The sequence below is a fragment of the Pinus tabuliformis genome, chromosome Q (genome assembly GCF_031772625.1).
Source record: "Pinus tabuliformis cultivar Carrire ecotype Pingquan chromosome Q, CPIR1, whole genome shotgun sequence".
NCBI lineage: Eukaryota > Viridiplantae > Streptophyta > Pinopsida > Pinales > Pinaceae > Pinus > Pinus tabuliformis.
The window spans coordinates 930,178,463-930,203,714 of NC_142296.1; the positions used below are offsets into that span (position 1 = coordinate 930,178,463).

The window sequence follows — 25,252 nt, forward strand, 5'->3', positions numbered from 1 at the left end:
TCTAACCCAAATATTATAAGATCTCTTCTTGTGTGAGATAAGAGATTTAATTATTGAAATTTATTAGATTTACTTACTATAACCTCCTTTAAATCAAAACTTCTCATTTAGAAAAGACATTTTTAACCTTTTTTTAATCGACTCAATTAATAAATTCAAAAACTTTAAATAATAATAATAAATTTTTTTTAAGATTTCAAAATTTTCTTTTTTTCTTTTTAAAATATAAAATAAAATAAATCATCTAATCTCCCTATCAAAATCCAAATTCAAATTACACTATATAAACCCTTAATAAATTCAAAAATTTTAATAAATAATAAAATAATAAATTTAAGTATGATTTCAATTTTTTTTATTTTTATTTTTAAATATAAAATAAAATAAACCATCTAATCTCCCTATCAAAATTCAAATCCAGTGATACGCTATCAACACAGTGGTTTATACATTTTCTTTTCTATTAGGAAATACATAGGAAGCAAATACTAAACAGTTACCCATTAAAAGTAACCTCAACTCACTTTGAAAGTATTACTCAAAGATGTGTGTGAATTTGAGCTGAGGCTCGATGCACAAATTGTTCTGAAATATGGTTCGAAAATTATTCTTCTTTATAAAAAATGTCACTTTAACCTTCAAAGTTACAGTTCTAAGCGGCAGACGCTGAAAATTAGCTAATATGTTGAAATAAAATAATTGTTGGAGCTTAATCACCCGATTCAAAAAGCTAAATTATAACTGTAAGGAGTGCAAGTCATAATGAGCTCTGCATAGTTGTAAGCTGCAGATCCTGAAAATGAGCAGGCTTCAGTTCCAGTGATTAAACTAATCACAATTCAACGAAAAACCATTATCTTGGGAACTAACAAAAGAGTAACTAACAAGAACAGAGTTTCTTTCCTTGGGAAAATTTGTGGGCCTGCCTGGTATTTGACATAAGCTGCTTCTATTCATAGTTGGGGGCTTTAAACAAAAGATGCCATGCCAATGATAGAGTGCAGAACAGCAATCCCAGCATACCAACACCGTAATATTTCCTGAACACACAATAGCACAGAAACATTATTTTATTTCAAGGCTACAAATAAAGTCCTACTGAACTTTATACTGGTTTATCTCTGAGTTAAGCCTGTCGGCACATGCATACCCGTAAGTCAATCTATTTTTTGGATCTCCTGTTGAATAGCCTGTGAAGTAGAAATACCGTGCAACAGTATACAACATACCGAAAATGGCGGAGGCTATAGGGTGCTGCAAGTGGAAATATCCAAAGCCAAAGTGATAAGTTAGTAAACATTAAATAATAACTAAAATCAAAGTGTTGGATTTTCACATTTACCTAGTTAGGATCATTTGGACTAATCTCATTTTGGGATTCACCCTGGGACCACTAAAAAAGTAATGATAATGGTTTGAAAGTTTACTAATGACTGCCAATTTTGGTGCAACTGAAAACTTCAACATGGTATCAGAGCTTTGACCCACAGGTTCAATTCCCCGATTTGTGTTTGAGGGAGGGTGTTGGATTAGTAGATCATGATCCACCCTGGGACCACTAAAAAGATAATGATAATGGCTTTGTAACTTATCTATGTGCTTTCAGGAAATATTTTGATATTAGATATAGGAGGTGGATTTCATGCCCATGTCCCAATCTTATCTCAATTGCTTATTCTTTGGAATATCTCAATTGCCTATTTTTGAAATATTTTAAAATCTACTAGCAAGAGTGAGGTCAATTTAGAATATTTCAGAATTGAAGGACAAGAATGAAATCCAATTCTGAAATATTCCCAAAATCTACTATTTAAATAAATTCAAAACTAGAAATCCAACTGGATTGGGGTTGGTAGGGCATAGGCTATGGCTTTCTATTCTTTGCACTCTATGAAATGAAAGAAACTGTTTTGCTTCTAGTCTACCAGCATAAATTTTCTTCAAAAGCGAACACATACCAACAATATCCTTCAAAACACAGGAATGCCCCCAATTCACTTGAAATAGAAACTTCTTGGACACAGAAGTTCTTGTGGATCCATGGTCAGCCAAGCAAACTATGTGTTCACAACCCAATTTCCCAGTTGCAGGGTACATAATGGATACTGCACATCTAGTCTCATGTGCAGCAGGTGTGTAACATAACAGGGGGATGGAAACTACACCCCGCTTCTACAATTACTGCTCCGAAGATGAATCACTTATCCAGCCTCATCTCCTCAGAGAAAATAAAGAACAACAAATTTAAATAAAAACACACATTAATACAGTACCTGTAAGCCACCCAAAATGAGGACCACAAAGAATATAGGCATAAACTCCAGACAGTTCTGATGTCCTCGCTGTAACCAAACAATCAATAATTGGTCAAACATAAAAATACACGGTTAATATTAACATTATCCAGCCCTAATTTTGTCCAGAAAACTGACGAGAAAAAATAGGAGAGAGATATAGAGTAAACAACTTGGATGAGAACAACTTATCAGATTTGGCAACAAAAGAGCTGAATATTAAAACCCAAAACAAACCTGAACACAGTTGAACATGTTTGCATCCTTGTTCTCACTTTCAATGGCGTACAATTTCGGGTAAGGGACATTATATCTGCACAAACCAAAAAGGGAAAAAAAAACACATTGTGGCCAATTCTTTGACTAGTTTCATAAAAATTAAATAATCTACTGGGTGAACGACTTCAAATCGTTGTTTAGGCCTACGATTGAGTAATGATTGGCTAGGGATCACTACACCTGCAGATAAGTTGTTTATAGGCCAGAAGGGTGTCTTTATATTCATTGCAGATTTCGAAAGTCTTTCAAAATCTGATCTTCTTCTTAATTATCAAATTCTAAGAAGATTTTGATTCTAATTCAATTTCTCAGATATTGGGAGATTCTACCAATATTTCAAGAATTTGTATATGGATTGATACTGTAAAATATATACATGCGATGCACATGTTTGTCCTTACACATATATTTTTCAAACCATACTCATCTAAAAATATTTCATCCTTCAAAATATTCACATCTGAGATTATATATTTCTTCAAAATAGAGAGAACCTAAATGCTAAGCAATCGCAACATAATTACTCATACCGTTTCCTAGCCTTTCCGACCTGAATGGCCATCCAGCCATTGAGCGCGGAATATGCCACAATAACCAAGACTACCCATCCAAAGGCAGGAGGTAAATCAACCGCCATCCCTGTAGCTTCACCTACCAAACATATCACGCACTTTCAGAGAAGCATAAATAGTCAACACCCAATGCAAATCCAAACAAACCCCCAAAAAATTTCAGATGAGGCATTCCTTTTTACTTCTGCCATGGCATTACAGAGCATGAGAGCTCTGAAATAACGAGATTAAACTATATTGAAAACTGAGAGTTTACCGAATTCAGAAAAGCGGGGATTCTTCGTGTAGCTGCGCTTCTTGTGTGATAGCCAAATTTCAGAAAACCAAAGAAGGATCTCACCCAATACACTGACTTAGACTTCCGGTTTGATTTAGTCAGAGATCAGTGCCTTTGTCCCCAAGACAAGAAATTTGTCAGTGCCTTTGTCCCCAAGACAAGAAATTTGTATATACCCTAAAGTTTGTGGTAGAGTTTGATTGACTAAAAGTTTGTGGTAGAGTTTGATTGACTAAGGTTTTTGTATTTTAATCAGCTTTGGAAGAATCGATTCATTTCAAATGACACCAATGGTCTCGTTAATGGAATCCATTATTTTCAGATGAGGACACTAGTGTCAAAAATTAAATTTTAATTTTGTGTCCGCTTCCCGCTAATATATTGTAATCGTCTGAAAAGTAACTAAATTTGACTTTTGTATTATTCGTTTTAATCTGTGTAATGTTTCCACAGTATGTAAATCCTTTTATTAATTTAAATTATACAATTTCAAAAATAAAGTAAATATAATTTTGGAGTAAAATATAATTTTGATATTATCCAAAATGAATGATTATTTTAAAAATAAAAAATTTGAATTAAAACTCATTTCATATTGATTGGAGTTATTTTTAGTGTGATTTTTTGGATTTTCCTAGGTGTAGAATTGGGCAAAAAAATTTGAGGTGAAATTTTGATTTGTGTTATTTAAACTGGTTTTTTGACTGTATATATGAATTTTTCACCCTAAAAACCCTAGGACACTTGGATTGTGCATAGTTTACCCATCAAACTTGTGATTTCAATAAATTCCTGCCTGATTTTAGAGAAATAGAACAGAAAAGCTTCCAAAAAGTCTCACAAAAGACAACTCGATATTAATTTGCCATGTAGTATCATTTGTCTAATTAAGTTAATTGGTATGTTTATTTTGGAATAGAATTTTCATAATTTTAATTTATCTATCAAAAATTGTTATGTAGATGATAGAGATTTTTTTTTAATTTTAATAATGTGAAAATTAATTTTTTATAATTATAAAATTAAAATAAAATTTATAATATAATTATTTTTTATTATTATTATTTTTTTAATAATGTGAATGTTACTGTAAAATAAGTATGTATTTTGATATCCATTACCATTGAAATTTATCAATATAATTTATAGAACTATGTTAGTGGCAATGATTATAACACTTCAAGAAGTCCCATATAACTTGTCTTGTCAAACGTGCTTGATGCATAGGAATCCACGTGGCACTAAAAATTCTCGGTCGAATAGCTTCCCAATGAGTCGGTTATAATATAATTTATAGAACTATGTTAGTGGCAATGATTATAACACTTCAATAATATATTGAAGTCCCATGTAGCTTGTCTTGTCAAACGTGCTTGATGCATAGGAATCCACGTGGCACTAAAAATTCTCGGCTGAATAGCTTCCCAATGAGTCGGTTAATGGGACAAGTAATTTTCATAACTCAGAAATTTAAGCCAATAAACGTGTCTTACTTGTTGTTGACGTTATCCCATGTGCCTGCCCACATTGAACAAAACTAGAGTAGGTTTTTGTTGACGTCATCCCATGCGTATGAGCCCAAGTCTGTCGTCCATATGCCCAACTTCTAGACCCTCCTTTTAGTTTAGGAAAGTCTTCACACCATTTGTCTCTTCAACATAAACCTAGCGTATACAACGGCTAGTCATGCCTCCGGACGGGCAAACCATAATTTCTCAGAACACTTGTTCCATTTTGGTTACACACCAACTTATGACCTCATTCCCACACTGTGCCCACTTACATGGACATCATCACCAAGAGTATGACAAAGTCAAATACTCCTCCTATTTAAATACTCACCATGTTTACGGAGATTGATTGATAATGCTCTATATCTTTAGGAGTAACACATATTGAGCAACCATCATCATATCAATTATCAACAATTTTTACAAAGATTTTGGAGGCTATACATCACCTCATTCTATATTAATTGTTATCATAACTTAATGAATTTTGCTAAAACTAATCAATTTGATTAGTTTATAGGGTTTGTTACTTCAAATCGACCTTCTAAATTGGAATTGGTTGGCTTGTACTAATTAGTTTGATTGGTTTATAAGGGTTGTTGATTTAAATAATGATTTAAATAAAAAAATGGTCAGTGTCATACTTACTAGTTAGGTTTATGATGAAATTAGTTCATTTGATATGAAACTAGCTTTAGATATCTAAATCAAACAATTTCATAGAGTAGTAATTGTGTTTCATATTAATTTGTACACCAATACATGCAATGACAAAAAACCATTCTTTGAAATTTAAAAAATAATAAAGAAAACCTTAGTAATCAATGATAATATTAAATAAAGAAAAATTGACATTCTCCTTAAAAGCCCTAAGGGTTATCTCAATCGGTTGAGTTCTTGTTGTTAAAACACCTTGTTAATAGGAGGTCACGAGGTTAATTCTCCTCGACGCTCTTTGGGTTAGGCCCTGCTAATGAGCCGACAAGATGTGATCCTTTGAGGTGGATCTGCGCGGATAGTTTCCATGGATGTAGTCTCCACTGACACATTAAAAAAAATGTCATTCTCCTTTATCTTTCCTTTTGTATCCATTTATTTATTTTTTTCACATTACCATGAATTATTTCAAGATGTTTTAGAGTGGTTCCAACTTCACCACACTTCTTCATACAAAGAAAGTAGAATTTTAGATCCCACTTAAAATTTAGTGAACTTAAAAATTCTCAAGAATTTAGGAATTCAAGATTACAACATTTTCACTAGATCTATGATGTATGATGGAATGGAATGGGCATTTAATGATGAGGACCAATCCCTCTATGTACTTTGATGTTCCCGATACTAATTATTGAACTCCAATGTCTAGTAAAAATGTACCCTTTAGTCAAGCACAATCATTGATTAGGTATGTTAAGTTTTATCTACCTTATTTTAGTGCTTGGATTAGGGAGTTTCATCAAAATTGAATGGTGTTGATAATGTCCCTAGACAATTAAGATTCAAGGTAGAGGCAAAAGCTATAGCCTACATGAGAGGGTAGAGGGTGATACTAATGATAAGGATCCTGACATAGGCATTGAGCCTTTAATAGTATATAGTTATTTGTTGTAGAATGATGCTTTTTGGACTCTAGAGGCTATTTAAATCCTCTTTGTTTATATATTTTGGTCTAGATATGGATTGCACTCGACAATATTTTGGTTATAAGCATACTTATTTGCCATATACATGAGAAAACCCTCTAATTTGTGTCTAATGGTTCGTGTTTGCATGGATGTACTCAATAACCTATGTTATTCAACAACATAGACATACTCCTCCTTCAATATCGAATCTATATACATGTTTCCTTATTTATAGGTATATTCATCTTCAACTAGTGCATATAATTGTTTTCCCATGAATTTTCTCATTCTTAAATTGGGAGGAAAATTGAGATGTTTTCATACTAAAGTGGGAGGAGCTAATACAAAACACAAAGGTGCACCAACAAATCACATCACTACTAACACTTCTTTGCAAGAACACTATCTATTAATTAGTTGCACACTTTTAGCCCTCGAGCTACATTTTGTTATTTACTATTTCTCCCATCCTTCAGGGTGCATGCATCTTAGATTATTATTTTATGTTTGGTAGTTAGTTTTTTATGGACCCATTGTAAAATCATAAGAAGGCCTTGCAGTCGTGTAGGGAAACAATTCTTTTCTAATTTCTTTTATGGTTTGTCTAATATTCTCTAACAACATGGTTTTATTCATGGTTCTATCAAATAAAGTTCTTTGAGCCTCATCAACTATAAACAAAGGAAGAAGGAACATAATCATTATCATCAGCTACATCCATTTTACAAGTACAATGGATTAAAAATCAAGGACATAATGGCAACAAAACCTAATTACAAATAATAGCATTCATGAAGTACAATAGAATATGAATATGTCTAATAAGTTTGTGTTGGAAAATGGTTGTAGTTAATAATCATGACCATGTTCCTTATTCCTTTCTTGATAGCTATGATGCTCAAAGAGCTTGATCTAATACAAGTATATTGGGTGAAGGAATCAAGGACATAAAGGCAACTAAACTAAGTGATTCATAATTTTGTTTATGTTCCAATACATACTTTTAATGGTTATTATTGGAAACATGACTATTATGAACTTCATTTTGGTTCCATGTTAACATGCACTTCCTAATGCTATTATAGTTATATAGTAATTTGTTGTTACATGGTATTCTAAGTCCTATAAAGGCAATTTAGTATTAAATTGTGAAAGGGTGATTGTTGTTGTTGTTTGATCATAGTGATATGCATTTTAAAACACACCCAAAAGTATAGTGTGACAAAAATTTAATGATTTGCTTTGATAATGGATTTTAAAGATTTAATTGCAATAAAGATAATAATAAGATGTAGTTTGTATTTAGTCAATTGAATTTATTTAGGTGGTTGGGAGGAATGATTGGGATCCTCCTCATCTAGGTTCAATTCCCACTAGTGACAAATGGCATAATAAGATTTGGTGTAATGACTTTGAGCCTTATTGTTGAAAATGAAAGTCTAGGCCCTAAAAAGAGAAAAAAGTTACTTACTAATAAATACATAGTAAATTCCCCACCAAAAGAGATATCAAGATTAAAAAGTGTTTGGAGATTTATTACCATAAGCTGGCCCTGAAACTCAGTAGTAAATACTTAATAAATTCCCTACCAAAAAATATATCAAACTTAAAAAGTGTTTAGAGATTTATTACTAATAGATAAATTGAAGCTAAAACACTTGATGGTCACTCAATAGTAAATACATAGTAAATTCTCCACCAAAAGATACATCAAACTTAAAAAGTGTTGGGGGATTTATTGCCAATAGTAAGTTGGATCTGAAACACTTGATGGTCACTCACAAGTAAATACATAAAAGCTAAAATGTTCGATGACTTCGTCAAAACAGTTCCCACTTGAAAGATAACACCAAAGCTCAAATTCAAAACACAAAGCAAGGAGAAGATACATTGCACCATTACTCTCAGGGAGGGAGAAAAAATGCAATTACTCTTTTGTAAGAGTAAAGTGAACGACATTGTTATTCTCACATAAGAAAACTATTTTATCTGAACTCACACTTACTTATGTGCTAGAAATAGTCTATTCAAATGTTTAATTTATGTTTTTAGCGTAGAATTTCAAATTTATGTTTTCACTGGTGCATTTTTCCGATTTTAATAATTTCTTAGTTAATAAATAATTATTTCTAATCATAACTAACTACACTATTGAAAAATAAATAATAATAATTAATTTTCAAATCACAACTTAATTAAATATCAAATTTATTTATAAAAAATTTGTCTATAAATTTTATTATTGTTTATAATTTTTTATTGCTATTTTATTGTAAACTAATAGAATTCATTATTTTTATATATTTAAATTTTTTATTTTAAGGTAGTGTATAAATAATTTAAGTGGAATTGGGGGAGTTGAGGGAGCAGAAGGATTGAAATTCTAACCGTCTTGACTTTCTAGTTTGTGTTTCCTTTTTTCTGTGTGGTCGAGGTTTCTGTTTCTACTATGTTGTCAGATTCGTGTTTGTGGGACTTTCTTTGTGGTGTGTGGGGTTTGGTGGCTTGCTATGCTTGCTCATGGTTCACTACGAACTTTTTCATCAGGATTCTTTTCCTGCCAGTGTTTGGCATTGTTGTTGCTCGGGTTCATGTCTACTTGTGTTGTCATTGCTTGTCACGGTTGTTGTTGGTCCCTCCTTTGCTCGACGTCCATGTTTCTTTGCAGGGAGTTTGTCGTTGTCATTTTGTAGGGTATGGATGCTCTGTTTCGTTCATCCTTGTTGTCTGGTTTTTTCAGTATTATTGTTATGGGCTTCTTAGGTAGCTGACCCAATCTCTTAGTTATATTCTGCAGCCATTGTGTATGGTCGTGTATTCGCAAGGCAATTTTTGTTCTCCGTAACTTATTGGGATTTTTGACTCTGCCTTTGTTTTTACAATGTTCTTTGTCTATGGTTTTTTTGGGGTTTTTCGGCTGGCTTGTCTGCCTTTATTTCTTATATTTCTCGATTTTATGGCCTAGGGTTTGACGCCGCTAGGGTTTTCCTTTTTGTTTGAATGTTATGAATTTTTCCATGGCTCCTTACTTAGAGAATGCTCTCTGGAATGCGCTTGTGGATATGCAAAATGTAATTTTTTTTCTTCTCTAATGAATAAAATTACCTGTCGTTAAAAAAAAACCCATTTTTATACATTTTCCATTAACATTATAACTAATATATGATGATGATGATGATGATGTGCACTGAGACCAATGAGGTCTATGAGACTTTAAGAAAAGAGATTAATTGAGACTTTTTAATATTTTATTTCTATGGTCAAATAAAAGGGAAGGAAGCATTCCAACATTACTATAGTTTTCTTGACTGAACAAGTCAAGAAGGTTGGTAGTGTGGCAGATGTTCTGGAAATGAGAACGGATGCAAGTAAGAGCCGAGCAATCTAATAGAAAGTTATTTTCATCTTCAATTCTCTTAGTATCACACATTTGGCAGATTCTTTCTTCCCAAGGTGTTTTGGGAATAGACCAACACTCAATTTCACTTAGAAGCTCATGGGAGTTAGTTCTTATCTTTGTAATGTTCATTTTCTTCTTAGCATGATTAAGGCAAAGAGATAATCATGGTTAATGAGAGTGGGGTTGATCACTTCCTTATAATACCTTAGCTCCATTTTCCCCTTTAGCTCCTTATCATCCCATAATTTGTCCTTAAATTTGGAAGTAATAGTATTTTAATATTGTCTTTATTCTCCATGATGATCTCCTCCTTTAACCCAAGCCATGACTAGGCATCCTTGTGCCAACACTGCTTGAGCCAGAGGCGGGGGTTTTGGATAGAGTTAGAAGTAATTTCAGGGAACCTCTTGGTTTCCATGTTGTAGAGCTTCTTCTTATACATCAAATAGTGAAACACAACCATGTTGTTAATGGGGGAAAGACTAGATTCAATCAAGAGGATGGGATAGGGAGTATTACCTTTAATCTTGAGGTTGTAGGTTATAAATTTCTTTTTGATCAGTTCGATCTTCCTCCATGATTATATAGATATAATACAACCCCAAACCTCACATCTATATAAAATAACAGGGGTGAAAAGAGTCTCAAAGAGGATTTTTTTTTACTCCAAACCCAAAGAGTAGTCATCTTGCAATTGATTTCAAGCTCAGAGTAAGCTTTCCGACCACCAATTCCAGTTGAGTTAATGATGAATGTCAATACCTAAATATTTGTATGAAGAAGCCTTCTCCAAGTAATTGTTATCATAGATGAAATTTTCATGGTTGATATTTTTGGATTTAATTATCATGCTTTAGTCTGGTCAATGTTAACAATCATACATATCTTAGAGCATTAATCATGGAGGATTTTAAGCTGCTTGTTGAGATCCTCATGGATTCTAGCTAAAAGAACAATATCATCACCATAAAGGAGAAGAGTAATGATCATACCAACAAGCTTGGTGCCAGCGCATTTGGCAGCTTCCAAATAGACTTCTAGCTTATGAATGTAAATGCAAAAAATGGTAGGGGATAAGGGACACCCTTTCTTAACGTTGATGTTGCATTTAATCTCTTTAGACCAACCCTGAGAGGTTTTAAGCTTAGCGACAAAATTCTTGTATATTCAAATCACAATAAACCTCAATTCAAGAGGAACCATTATCTCTTCAATCGTTTACCATAACTTATCCCAAGGAACTGTGTCAAAATCTTTTCTAAAGTCAACAAAACAACAAAAGAGATTAGTTTTACTATTGCGACATTTCTCAGCAATGATCCTACGAGTGATAAGTTGGTCAATAGTTGAGTGATGTCTTCTAGAACCAGCTTGCCCTTTAGCTCTTTTACCATGGATTTCAAGCCATGCACTAATCTTCTTTTCCAAAATGATCCCATTCAGTGTGGCTAAGATGTGGCTAATCATAATGGTCCTATAATTAGAGGGAAATTTTTCATCCCCACTTTTAAAGATAGACACAATCAGGCTTTGTGTCCAAGGATAGGGAAGTTGTGTTTTATTGCTAAATTGAGACGCTTGTGAATATTAGGAATGAGGATAAACCTTCCAATTTTGAAAAATTATGCTTGGTAGCTTTACATTGAGACGCTTGTGAATATTAGGAATGAGGATAAACCTTCCCATTTTGAAAAATTCTGCTTGGTAGCTTTCAATACCCCTGAATTTCCCCTTGGCGAGTTTCTTAATCCTGGACTTCACATCTTCCAGAGAGAAAATATCCTCCTTTATAGGAGTTTTTATGATGCTTCCCATGGTGTCCGAAGAGTCATAAATATGCTTAAGATAAGTATCTCAGTGCTTCAAGGGGACCAAATTATTTTCTTTTGTTTTATGAATAAGTATATTCCTCCAAAAATTTCTAGGCTCTACTTTAGAAAGGTGGAGAAGAGGCTCTTGCCTCTTGTTAATATACGACATTTTCTTCCTTTTGATAAAAGCTTTGTACCTAATTTTTTTTCAATATTTTCAGTTTCTTTAGGAGCATCTATGATTGCTTTTCTAGCAATTTTACAATCATTGTCATACCAAGGGTTGAAAGTTCTATTATTCTTTTTATATGACACCTCATGTAGAGAATTTGTTAATGGTAGTAGAAAGAGTTGTAGTGAAATTGTGGTAGATGAGATCAATGTTATTGTTATATGTTAAGAAACTTAAAATCCCTCTTTAAATCTTGTAAGAAGAGATCTATTTTACTTTTTTCAAAACAAATGTGCCTTTGACTTTCATAGTTCTTTTGCATGTGGTTGGTGTGCATGTCAAGATTTAGGGTTAGGGATAAGGGTCTATGGTTAGAATTGGGCTTGTGGTCATTTAAGATGTCAAATTTTACCATACAAATTAAAACATGGGTGTCAGATATTGTGTAATCCACAACACTACTGCCTAACCCATGAATGCAAGTTATCTCGCCAGAGGTAGGCCACTTATTAATTCCATTACAAATAATTAGGTCTTGGGAACAACAAAGCTTGATAAGCTCGATACCAAATAGGTTCTCGATTGTGTCTTCATAATTTCTTTTGAATCTATTAGCTAAGTCACAATCCTCATCTAGCCATAGGGGGTTAGGGTTAGAGTTATTGCTTAAGAGAGTGGCTTGGTTAGTAGCGGTTCAAGCACTGAAGTCCCCAAGCAAAAGGATATGACCTTCACTTCTTAGATTATGGATATCTTGTTTTAAAGTGTTGAAGGGGAAATTCTTATACAAGTTGTTTTTCTTATAGGAGGTAGATTTGATAGGAGCGAAATAACAAATTGCAGGAAAGATCCTATTTGTGTTAGAATCATAGATTTCGATCCACATATACTAATTAAGGGGGTTTATCTTATGAAGTCCAATGTTAGGGGAAATATTATCTTTTATATAACATGCTATACCACCAAAACCTCTACGAGAGGGTTTCTTATTCCAAGTTGACCAAAGAATGAGTCCATCCATGTGGGGGACACTAGATTTATCATGCTCCCAAGTTTCAACTAAAAAAATAAGTTCAATATCACTCAGGATCCAACTTAACATAGGTTCTTTATGCCATGGAAAACCATGGTAGTTCGAGAAGATGATCCATAGTGTTCCTAATTCCTATTTATTACTACTATTTTGGACTCTCTTTCTAATAAGAGCTTTTCTGTTTCTAATGAATGCTCGTTTCCCTTCCTTTCTTGCCTCCTCTACCTTTTGAACCTCTTTCCTTAGTTCAACTTGGTCTTGGTCTTCTGGGATAAGATCTTCATTTAGAAAGATTCTTAATCCTTTTAGGCTTGGAGATTTACTAAGTATATATAATTTATGGTTATTACAATTTACCTTAACACATTTTGTTTTTGTTCAAATATTTTTCCCACCCTTTTTTCTTTTGTTAGATAAGTTGTTTGAATTTGTGAGTTAGTTTTTAGTTGTTCTTTTACTATTTCCAATGTGTCCTCATCATTTTGCTCTTCTATGCCAAGGCTCTCTTGTGACGGTCATGGTCTAGTTCAATTAACTTATTCATTTTTTGTTTGATATCAAATTTATTCTCTATACTACTTGGGGCTGAATTATATATATATATTTCAATTAAAAACATACAAATATATGTGTAAACCTGGTTGGTTTATTGAATAGGAAAAACTTTATCAAGAAAAATATATTAAAATTTTTTAAAATTCATAAATTACACCATAAAGAAATAAAGTTTCAAATAATATTTAGAATTCAAAAAAATAATACAACTAATTTAATGAGTAAGTAAATATTGAGATTAAATAATTAAATTTAAAAAATTAAATTTTTTTTTTTTAATAAATTTTAAGTCAAATTGTATTTATAGTTGACATCAAATTCAATAACTAGTTTGAATGAGTTTTTGTGTTAAAATTGGTAAAACTTGCTTGAGTTGAGTTAATTATTTCAATTTTAATTGGGGTTATTTGAGGTGGTTATGAAGAAGGAATAAAAATTTCCTAACCAAAGTTCAATCTCTGCAAGCAATGTAATGAATGTTGACCAGGTTGACCGTTTATGTATATTCTTCCTACAAAATATATAACATTATATATGCAAATAACATTTATATTCACATAAATCCTAATATAAGATATAAGATCATGAAAATGAAAATGAAAATATGGAGAAGCGACGAATGTAAACCTCCTAAAACCTGGTGTGAAACGGTGAGTGCAATTGAAAGTGGAAAAACAACGAGCATGTATATATACATATTAGATCATCTATAGATTCAAACCATTCTCTTGGCCGTATATTTGCTATCCCTTTGACTGTGGGTCGAAGCCTTTAATCCGAATTGATTGTTGTCTATTTGCTCAGGCATGTGAGTCCTCATGCATATAAAAGAGGAGGATGGAATGGATCCTAGGTCACAAGTTGCTCACCGCACCTTATCAATAATAACATGTCTTTGTAGTTGACGTTGCGTTTTCGATTTACTCTATCCTACCTTAATTTAGCTACTTTTCTTTTTCTTGGTAAGCTTGTTGCATGGATCTTGATTTAATATATGTTGGTATGGTTAATTTAAATCTCAGTCCAGAACGCTGAGTTTGGATTAATTCTGTTTTGGTGTAGCCGTGTGAAGAAAAGAATGAATGAAGGAGGTTGAGGCTGAGGTCGAGGATGTATAAAAAGGGTGGAGTATGCCGATGTTGCTTAGACCGTCCTCAATGGATCGAATAATCACCACTCCAAGTGCAACTCTAACAAATTGTTATGCCACTGCAATTCTACCACCAGGTATGTATGTGTTTCAATCTTAAACCTTATCTCTGTATTATTCATTTAATATGCCTATTTGTGTTTTTGGTCTTTTCAAGTAAGGTGGTACTTTAAATACCTGGTCTTTGTATTATTCATTTAATATGTTTATTTGTGTTTTTGGTATTTTCAAGTAACGCAGTATTTTAAATAACATTAACTTTCGTATAACAATTGAATGATGAATCTGCCTTCGTGATTTATGTTAGTATGGCAAGGAGATGAGGAATTGTTTGTTTCTCAGAGAAAGTATTTTGACGAGATATTGAATAAGTTCCACATGGAGAGCAGTAAACCCATAGAGACTCATGTAGCTGGTAATTGGAGGAAAGAGGATGCTACTTCAAGTGAAGTAATGGAGCCTACTATTTATAGACAGTGTGTGGGTTCACTTCTTATGTATTTGGTGAACACACGACCAAACATGTGTTATGCAGTTAACCAGCTTTGTCAAGCTATGGTTAAGCCAACAAAAATGTATTGAAAGGTAGCCAAACATGTGTTAAGATATCTCAGAGTCACCACTTAGTTTGGTATTTGGTACAGATAGATAAAGGGAGTGAAGTTTCAAGGCTTTATAGATGCAGATTGGGCAGGGAGTCCATCCTACATGAAGAACACATAAGGGGGAATCTTTAGTATTGAGTCACCAACAGTTTCTTAGTACAACAGGAAGCAGAGATCAATTGCACTCAGTTCAGCAGAAGCAGAGTACATGACTACTAGTCAAGCAACTTGTGAGACTATCTGGATGAGGAAGATTTTTGTTAGTTTTTTTAGTCAACAGATGGATCCAACAGTGATTTACTGTGACAATCAGAGTTGTATCAAACTCTCTGATAATCCAATTTTTCATAATCGGTCCAAGCATACTGACAGTCGATATCACCATCTTCGAGATTATGTACAAAGGAGAATCATGTTGATGGAGTACATTCCTATAGAGGAGTAGGATGCATATATTTTGACAAAGGCATTATCTAAATGAAAATTCAAGTTTCACATAGGCAAGATCAGGGTAGTAGATAATCCCTTTTCTTGTTGAGAGGGAGTATTAAAAATAAAAATAAGAGAATCCTAATTTAATTTGTCCTTGAATTAAATTAAGAATTAAATTGTAATTCTATTCGCATAGTAGCTTGTAGCAGTTAACTAAGTTAAGTTGACTTAGTTGGCTCAATAAATTGGAGTTGGAAGTCTATATAGAGTCCATGTTGAGTTCTTATTGAGTTGTAATTATTTAATTTAGTTTAATTGAGTTAAATTCAATTAAACAGTTAGAAATAATGGAGAAATGGTTATGTGGTTGTAACGCATCTTCTTAGTTTAGGAGTTGTTCCTAGAATTTAGGAGGTTGTTTACAACTACCTATTTTTCAGTGATGTATTTAATATGTAATATTCATTCATGTAATGCAGAGTGAATGTGAGCGAGAGTCTCCTCCTTGTTTGTTGAGTGCAGTCTCCAGGTGGTGTACTCACCTGTGAGCTGCAACTCCTTCTGATTAATTCAAGTTTAATTATTTTTATCTTGGTATCAGAGCTTAGGGTAGAGGTAGCCTTAATTTTTTTTTTGGGATGTATTATTAGTTATACATCTGTAGTGGTAGGAGTATATGTAAATATAGCTGTGTGATCAGGTGGAGCTGCAGTAACACCTGAAGCGAAAAGGCATCAGATGACTGATCATCACTGAGCCGAAGGAAGGGTTGGAGCGGAAATTCGGAGCGGAATTTTTTTTTTGGGAAGATTGCAGCAATTAGCGCGTTTTTTGGAGGAACAGTCGCGCTATTAGCGCAGGTTTGAGGCGGAAAATCGCGCCAGAGAAAAGAACGAACAAATTAGCGCGGATCCGAGCTGGTTAATCGCGCCAATTTTTCCTGCACTTTAAGAAATTTTGATTTCCGCAATTAGCGCGGATTCGGCGTTGACTAGAGCGCCAGCCCTTTCTTTCTGTAAATCTGCAATCTTTGTTGCAGATCGGAGTTGCCCGGTGGAGGCACGTGAAGGTTTCTGCTCGGTGGCAGCAGATTTGATTTGCCCGTTGGTGGCGAATTGAGGATCCTTGATCAGCTCGGAGGTAGCAGATCGGATCTGCCCGGTGGTGGCGAAGTGAGGTTCCGTGATCCGCTCGGTGGTAGCAGATCGGACCTGCCCGGTGGTGGCGAATCAGAGCTCTGTGATCTGTTCAGTGGTGACAGATCGGTTTTGCCCGGTGGTGGCATAGTGAAGTCCCTGATCTGTTTGGAGACAGCAGATTGGACTTGCCCGGTGGTGGCACAGAGAAGTTCCTGATCTGTTCGGTGGTAGCAGATCGGACTTGCCCGGTGGTGGCCGATTCGAGTGTTCAGTAGTGCGAAAATGAACAACAGTCTGGAATCATACCTCCACGAGTCCGGCAAGCTCGATGGAACGAATTTTTCCAACTGGAAGTTCAAAATGCAAACCTTGCTGGAGAGTGCGAACGCATGGGCGATCGTCTTGGGAAATGAACAGAGATCCGGAAATACAACCCAAGAACATGATTGGGATAAAAGAGAAACAAAGGCAAAATTCATACTGAAGATGTCTGTCAAAGACAACATTATCCCTCATATTCGAGATTGCAAGTCGGCCGCAGATATTTGGAGCACGATCAAGGGTCTGTATGAGACACAGAACACAAATCGTGTTCTCGCACTCAAAGGAAAATTGTATGCACTAAAGATGGACGAGAATGAATCTGTTGATGGATTCACAGCCAGAATCAAGGATCTGAAAGACAAATTGGGATCCATTGGAGAAAAGGTATCAGACTCAGATCTGGTTACCCTCACACTGAACAGGATGACCGATGAATATCAGACATTCATCTCAGGGTTGTCAGCGAGGGAGAAAGCCCCCTCTTTTGATGAGCTGACAGCAATTCTGCTCCAGGAGGAGGAGCGAAGACAAAATTTGAAGACCCAGAGCAATGACCTTGCTCTGATGGCAAAGAAAAGACAGCACAGAGGAAAGCAGCGCCAGCACCAACATCAGCACCAGCAACCACAGCAGCAGCAGAAAGGGGCCAACTCCTTTCAAAGGAGACCATCTAGAGGTATGAATGATAACTATGCTAAGAGATGTTTTTACTGTGGAAAGCCTGGTCACCAGATCAGAGAGTGTTATAAGAGGCAAACAGATGAAAGGAGAGGTAAACAGAAGAAGCATCAGGGCTGTTTTGCTGAAGAAGAGGAAGACCACAGCTATGATCTTCGGCTATTTACAGTCGACTGTGCACTTTCAGCATCAAGAGGAGATGAGGAAAATACATGGTATGTCGATTCAGGCGCATCCTCGCACATGACTGGTAAGAGAGAATATTTTGAGTTTCTTGAAGATTCTACATGTGGATCCAAAATCTATTTAGGTGATGACAGTGGGTATGAGATCAAAGGTTGTGGGGATATTCCTGTGAAGCTACCTAGTGGCGATATCAAACATCTCAAAAATGTTCTATATGTTCTAGGAATTAAAAAGAATTTGATCTCTGTCTCTATGATAACAGACTAGGACATGCAGGTACAATTCTTCAAGAATGGATGTGTCATTCAGGATAGAAAATTGGAGACAGTTGCAACAGGAGTACGTGTGGGGAATTTGTATAAACTGGATGCAAAGAGCATGCCACGACAGGCGATGGTTGCAGCAACATCAACAGCTGAGAATCTCTGGCACCAGAGATTTGGACATATCAATCTACAAGATCTCATCTTGCTTAAAAATAAAGGTATGGTCGATGGACTTCCTTCTTTACATAATATCAAACTGGAATGTGATGGATGTGCATTAGGGAAGATGCATAGAGATGAATTCCCTGTGCATGTCAACAGAAAACAAAGAGACATCCTAGAACTAGTGCATACAGATATTTGTGGACCTATGCAGACTAGGTCTTTAGGAGGTGCATACTACTTTCTACTGTTTATAGATGATTGCACTAGGTTCTCTTGGGTGTATTTTTTAAGCAAAAAGAGTCAAGATTTCCAATATTTTAAAGAATTCAAATCTATGATAGAGAACCAAACAGGAAAGAAGATAAAGATTCTCCGCTCGGATCAAGGGGGGGAATACAGGTTAAATGAGTTCATGAACTTCTGCAAGCAGCATGGGATTATACAGCAGTTCACAGTGCCACACACTCCACAGCAGAATGGAGTAGCAGAACGCAAGAACAGGACCCTTGTGGAGTGCGCGAGAAGTATGCTTCATGGTAAGGGCATTTCTAATGGTCTTTGGGTAGAAGCCATTAATACTATTGTTTATTTAAAGAATAGGAGTCCCACCAAATGTCTAGGCTTCAAAACCCCCTTTGAAGCATTGTTTGGACTCAAACCAGCAGCTGGTCATCTGAGAATATTTGGATCTAAAGCTTTTGCTCATGTACCGAAAGCAGATAGGAAAAAGCTAGATCCCAAAGCTTTGAAATGCATATTTGTAGGATATGGCACAGAATATAAAGCATACAAATTATATAATCCTGTGACTCATAAAGTGTTTGCAAGCAGAGATGTCATTTTTCATGAACAGATAGGAGATGGAAAGGAAGACTCTAACAACGACAGCCACATTTCATTTCTGATAGAACTGAACAGTGAAGAAGAAGAAGAAGAAGAAAAGGAGCAGGAGCAGAAACAAGAAGAAGTAACAGCAGATAGCTCAATAATTGAGGATGCAGGCCCAGACAGTGTCGAAACAGGACGAGTTGAGGTGAGTCCTTTACCGAGAAGATCAGGTAGAAGGACTAGACTACCTGCAAAACTCAGAGACTATGCTTTAATGTCCAAAATTTTAAATATTGTAGAACCCTCAAATTATGAAGAAGCAAGTAGATCAAATGAATGGAGGGCTGCAATGCATGAAGAAATAGAATCCATATATAGAAACCATACTTGGGACTTAGTTGAGCTGCCAGAAGGAAAAACCCCTATAGGTTGTAAGTGGCTGTATAAACCTAAGATAAATGCAGAGGGTACTGTAGAAAAATTCAAAGCAAGACTGGTAGCAAAGGGTTATTCACAACAGGAAGGAATTGATTTTGATGACACCTTTGCCCCCGTAGCTAAACTTAATACAATTAGAATGCTAATCTGTTTAGCAACAAAACATAAATGGAAGCTACACCAGTTAGATGTTAAATCTGCATTTCTGAATGGAGAATTAAAAGAAGAAATATATTTAGTACAGCCTCCTGGTTTTGTGAAAAAGGGGAAGGAACATTTAGTGTGTAAACTGCATAAGGCACTTTATGGATTGAAACAAGCACCCAGGTCATGGTATGACAAAATTGATTCATTTTTTGTTCAGCATAGTTTCCATAGGAGCCTCAACGATCCAAATCTGTACACCAAGATAAATAAACAGAGGCAAATAATTTTGATTTCTTTGTATGTGGATGACATGATAATAACAGGGAATGCAAATAGTTTAATCAAAGAAATCAAGCAGCAAATGTCACAGGAATTTGAAATGAAAGACCTTGGTGATCTTCATTATTGCCTAGGACTAGAAGTGTGGAAAGATTCTGGTCAAACTTTTCTAACTCAAGGAAAGTATGCCAGAAACCTATTGGAACGGTTCAGAATGGAACAATGTAAAACAGTAGCAACACCATTGCAACAGAATCTCAAGTTAAGCAGTGACGATGGCACGAAACAGGTGGATGCCACTTTGTATAGACAGCTAGTGGGAAGTCTGATATATCTTACAACAACTAGGCCTGATTTGGCATACTCTGTTAGTGTGCTGAGCCAGTTTATGTCCAGACCACTCGACAGTCACTGGAATGCAGCAAAATGTGTGTTGAGGTACCTTAGTGGTACTTGTAATTATGGTATTTTATACACTGACATTTCTGATGTTACTTTAGCAGGTTATTCAGATTCTGATTGGGCAGGCAACCTGGATGATCGTAGATCTATCACAGGTTATGCATTTAGCATTGGATCTGGGGTTATTTCATGGAGTAGCAAAAAGCAAAGCACTGTAGCATTATCGTCATGTGAAGCAGAGTACCAGGCATTGTGTGCAGCTACATGCGAAGCCATTTGGTTGAGGAGATTGCTTAGTGATGCAGGCGAAGGACAAAAAGCAGCAACCAGCATCAAAACTGACAATCAAAGCACAATAAAGCTTGCATACAATCCAGTTTTCCATAAGAATACTAAACACATTGATACTCAGTTTCACTTTGTCCGAGAAAAGATACAGTCAAAGGAAATTTGTGTGGATTATTGTAATACTTGTGATAATTTAGCTGACATTTTTACTAAGCCTCTAGGGCGGGTAAAGTATGAGTTATTTAGAGGGATGTTAGGTGTGAAAAATAACCCTTTCTCCATTAAGGGGGGGAGTTAGAAATAATGGAGAAATGGTTATGTGGTTGTAACGCATCTTCTTAGTTTAGGAGTTGTTCCTAGAATTTAGGAGGTTGTTTACAACTACCTATTTTTCAGTGATGTATTTAATATGTAATATTCATTCATGTAATGCAGAGTGAATGTGAGCGAGAGTCTCCTCCTTGTTTGTTGAGTGCAGTCTCCAGGTGGTGTACTCACCTGTGAGCTGCAACTCCTTTTGATTAATTCAAGTTTAATTATTTTTATCTAGAGTGAATGTGAGCGAGAGTCTCCTCCTTGTTTGTTGAGTGCAGTCTCCAGGTGGTGTACTCACCTGTGAGCTGCAACTCCTTCTGATTAATTCAAGTTTAATTATTTTTAACTTAAACTAGTTCTAATTGTTGGAGGAACTAGTGAGAGTTCAAGTGAATTAAATTGGATTTAGTTTACATGCAATGATCAATCAGATAACTGATAATTCACTCAAAAATAACTCATCCATGTCAATTCAGAGAAAAACCCAGTTGAGATTAGAGTTCAAGGACAATGTATTCTCAGTTGTATAATTTTCCGAGTTGTACGTATGGTGCATGCAATCAGTAGAAGGCCTATGATGGATTGTGTAGTTGTGGTGAGGGATTTTCCCAATTAAATATGGGTTAATTCCCTTAGAGATTGCACAAGGAAGTAGGGGTTTGGAAGGCCATAGATTTGGCTAAGTGTTGGCTTGAGATGGTTTGTGAAGTAGTTAGATAGTTTGTACTCGTGCATTGATTGTTTGGGTTGAACAAGCATTGTATTTTATTCTCAGATATTCTGGTTAATGCAATATAGATAGTCGGGGTTTTGAGCAGTTGCTTTCCCCAGAAAAATATTGTGCTATGTGTGATTGAAATTCTTCCTTTTCTACTTCATGGTTTCATCAATCAATTTTTTTTTCTGCTAATGAGTAGAGTATATTCATGTCTTTTGTTTTAACATATAACATAAGCATTTTGAATCTACAGTAAAAAAACTACATTGTATACCCCCTCCCTCTCTCCCTCATATCTCTCTCCCCCCCTCTATCTCTCACCCATCTCTCTCTCTCTCTCTCTCTCTCTCTCTCTCTCTCTCTCTTTTCCATCTACATCTATCTCTCACTCCATCTCTCCTTCTTTATCTCTCTGTCTCACCCCTCCAAACACACGCACGCACAAACACACACACGCACACTCTCTCTCTCTCTCTCTCTCTCTCTCTCTCTCGTTGTCTCCCTCTTCTTCCCTCTCTACCCTTCCATCTATATCTCTATCTCCCTTTTTCTCTCATTCTTTATCTCTCTATCTTACCACAAGCTCTCTCTCTCTCTCTCTTCCCATCCACTCTCCTGTCTCCATCACTCTCTCTCTCTAGGTCTTTCTTCTTTCCTCCCTCCATCTCCCCCTCCAACTCCATCTCTTCGCCTCCCTCTCTCCTCTCTCTCCCTTTCTCTTACACCTCCCTCTGTCTTATAAGATATATATAATATAATATTAATATCCATAATTTTGAAACGTGCTATTCATGCATTATATAATATGATATTATATTACATTCAATGTAATATTGTATTAAAACTCATTATCCAAATATATTAATATATAATATATATACATGGATATCAATTTTATGATATTAATATATATCCTAATATATTAATATACATTATAAAATATCAAATTTAATATCATGTTAAAGTTATTAAATTATATTAATCCAAAGTTATTAAAATTATATGGAAACTTGGTTTAACATCTAATATCATGCAAAATTTAAAGAAAAGATTGTTGAGGTAAGACATAATATTATTACTATTTAATATTGATATGGTTATTAATTAATATTTAATATTCATAATATAATATGATATCTAATCTTAATATTATATTTGATATTAATATATATAATATTATTGTTATAATATACTATAGTAATTTCTTTTTATTTACATTTATTTTCATTTTAAAAATATTTGTCCTACTAACCTTTTTGACTTGTTAAGTTGGCAAAACTATAGTGATCGAGGAACACTTATTTCTCTTTGATCATAGAAATAACATATTAAAGAGTCACACTTAATCTCTTACTTTCTTAAGGACTAACTACACTTGTTCTTCATCACCATTATTAAATATTTATATGGTTAATAATATTATTAATATTTATTATATTATGTTATGATTAATTATTATTATTATAATAATATTCATATTCATATTATATTATGTTAATATTATAATATAATTATTATTAATAATAAAGCCTACAAAAACCTATTACCATTATAAAATTGTAACATCCCCACGTAAAAAAATCATTTATCTAATTAATCCTTATTTACTCATCTATCTAATTAATCCTTACTTACTAATGAATTATTAACTTTGGCCCCTATCCACATATACATTATATAACATGGTATATATCATGGTATTTAGTTTGGACAACCTTGTATTATTTTATATAAAGTAAGGATTTATGTTAGCATGCATCATGTCTATGTTCATAAAGTTAACATAAGGGTTTTGATTCACATATCAATCAATCTCTAATCGCATTATCTGGGCAATGAACTATGGTGGATGGTGGGTTGTTAACCTAGTTTTTACGAACCCTCCAGAACTCACTCACTGCTTCTCTCACCACTCAACCTTTGCACGTCTTGGGATACTGGAAAGATCCACAATAGAGCAGGACTTTGGGATTGTTGTTGAATCGACAGTCAGGATACACGGTGAATCTTTGAACGATGGAGATGCGAGGTAGGGAGTTATAGGGTAACCACCCTCCCCTTGCAAGTCACCAAAACCCTCTTCTCACCCTCTACTGCTTCTGAACGTTGTTATGCAAGTTCTAAAAGGTTTGGCAGTTTCCTCATACGATTTCACTCCCATGTCACTCCATCTTACCTCTACAACTCGTATCTTCATAGAGTAATGCAATGTTGTCCATAAAAACTCACTACAAACCCTTATCCATTGGTAAGCTCCATTTCTCTTTGTTCTTTCTCACATTCTTGCATAGGTTGGAACATTTGTTCTCTCTGGGGAAAAATATTGGTGTATCTTGACGACGATCTTTCATCTGTCTGCATGGCCCATATTTTTCCCATGATGGTTTGTACAGGTGGGTTCTTTGCCATAACAACGTTGCCATTTTTTTTACAGTCAAGGTTCTTTTATTTAACCAGCTTAATGCTTCTCTTTGTAGGCAGAGTTTTCCTACCAGTAACAGCTCGCCGAGATGGGTACGAACTGGTTGCTACAACAACACTCCGCCCTTCTCTCGATAGACTCCTAGGTGTGGTTATTCTAGAGACTGCGTGATGAGGGTTTTTGAATCAAAGTTCCTATTTTGTTCTGTAAAACTCCTGTAAGGTTATTTGGACTTAATAAGAGCGACCAATGTATGTAAAAATGGTATTTCGTTGTTAATGGAAGTTCGTTAATCTTGTTTCCATGTTTCTGAGTTTAAAAGTATTTCTTTGTGAATGGAACTCCGAAAATCTTGTTCCAGGTTTATGAGTCACAAAATAGCCTTATAAGGCTTACTTTCGTCTACTAGAATTACGTGAATTTATTCCTATATCTCAGACTCTTTAGAGGAACCATTATCATCCTTTGCTCTCCATTTTCGTCTATTGTTGGAAGCAGTGTCGACCTTGGCCGTAGTCTCCTTTTTCCGACTGTTTAATTGCAAACTTCACTGTTACGTTTCTCTTTTTGATTAGATGGTTTACCTAGAAATATGGTTATTCGTAAATGAGAGTTGTGACTATTTGTTCGCCTTTTGTTTATGTTATTGGCTTAATTAAATTTTCTTTATGATAACTCATTTATGGCAATACCCATACATTATCCATTCTTACTAAAGGTTCACAAACCCATTGGTTCTTCAACTACTTCACCCAAACATAATTTTCTGGTTTATATATGTTCTTGTAAAGATTAGTATTCCTTATTATATGCCTTTGGGAATAGGGATTGTTCCAGGGATGTTGTTCAACAACCGGCCTGGAACTAACTCAAACCCTGACATAGTGTAATAGCTCTTCTATTGTTAACTTGTTTACTATATATATTGTGTTACACATATT

At 34.8% G+C, this 25,252-nt stretch overlaps 2 protein-coding genes across 5 annotated transcripts in view; both read right to left on the reverse strand.

Annotated features, from left to right (window-relative positions):
- Positions 1–25,252, reverse strand: part of LOC149222510 (uncharacterized) — a 123,961-nt gene that overhangs the window by 45,976 nt on the left and 52,733 nt on the right. Inside the window, exon 1 of one of the 2 annotated variants that reach the window (XM_089385478.1) lies at positions 3,402–3,509. The exons of the other annotated variant lie outside the window; for it this stretch is intronic. The gene's annotated coding sequence lies outside the window, so the exon portion shown is untranslated. Of the gene's footprint in view, positions 1–3,401; positions 3,510–25,252 lie in introns of those variants that run through there. 2 annotated transcript variants of the gene reach the window in all.
- LOC149222512 (uncharacterized) lies at positions 594–3,541 on the reverse strand. 3 transcript variants are annotated; one of them, XM_089385470.1, is made up of 7 exons: positions 3,402–3,541; positions 3,104–3,224; positions 2,532–2,607; positions 2,274–2,342; positions 1,151–1,254; positions 927–1,040; positions 594–793 (listed from the first exon to the last, which is right to left on the reverse strand). In XM_089385470.1, exons 2-6 carry the CDS (start codon positions 3,208–3,210, stop codon positions 950–952), a joined length of 447 nt encoding a protein of 148 aa, XP_089241596.1. In that variant the 5' UTR covers positions 3,211–3,224; positions 3,402–3,541; the 3' UTR covers positions 594–793; positions 927–949. The 3 variants fall into 3 exon arrangements, with proteins under 3 accessions (XP_089241596.1, XP_089241595.1, XP_089241594.1); XM_089385469.1 differs by having other exon boundaries at positions 594–791; positions 902–1,040; XM_089385468.1 differs by having other exon boundaries at positions 594–1,040.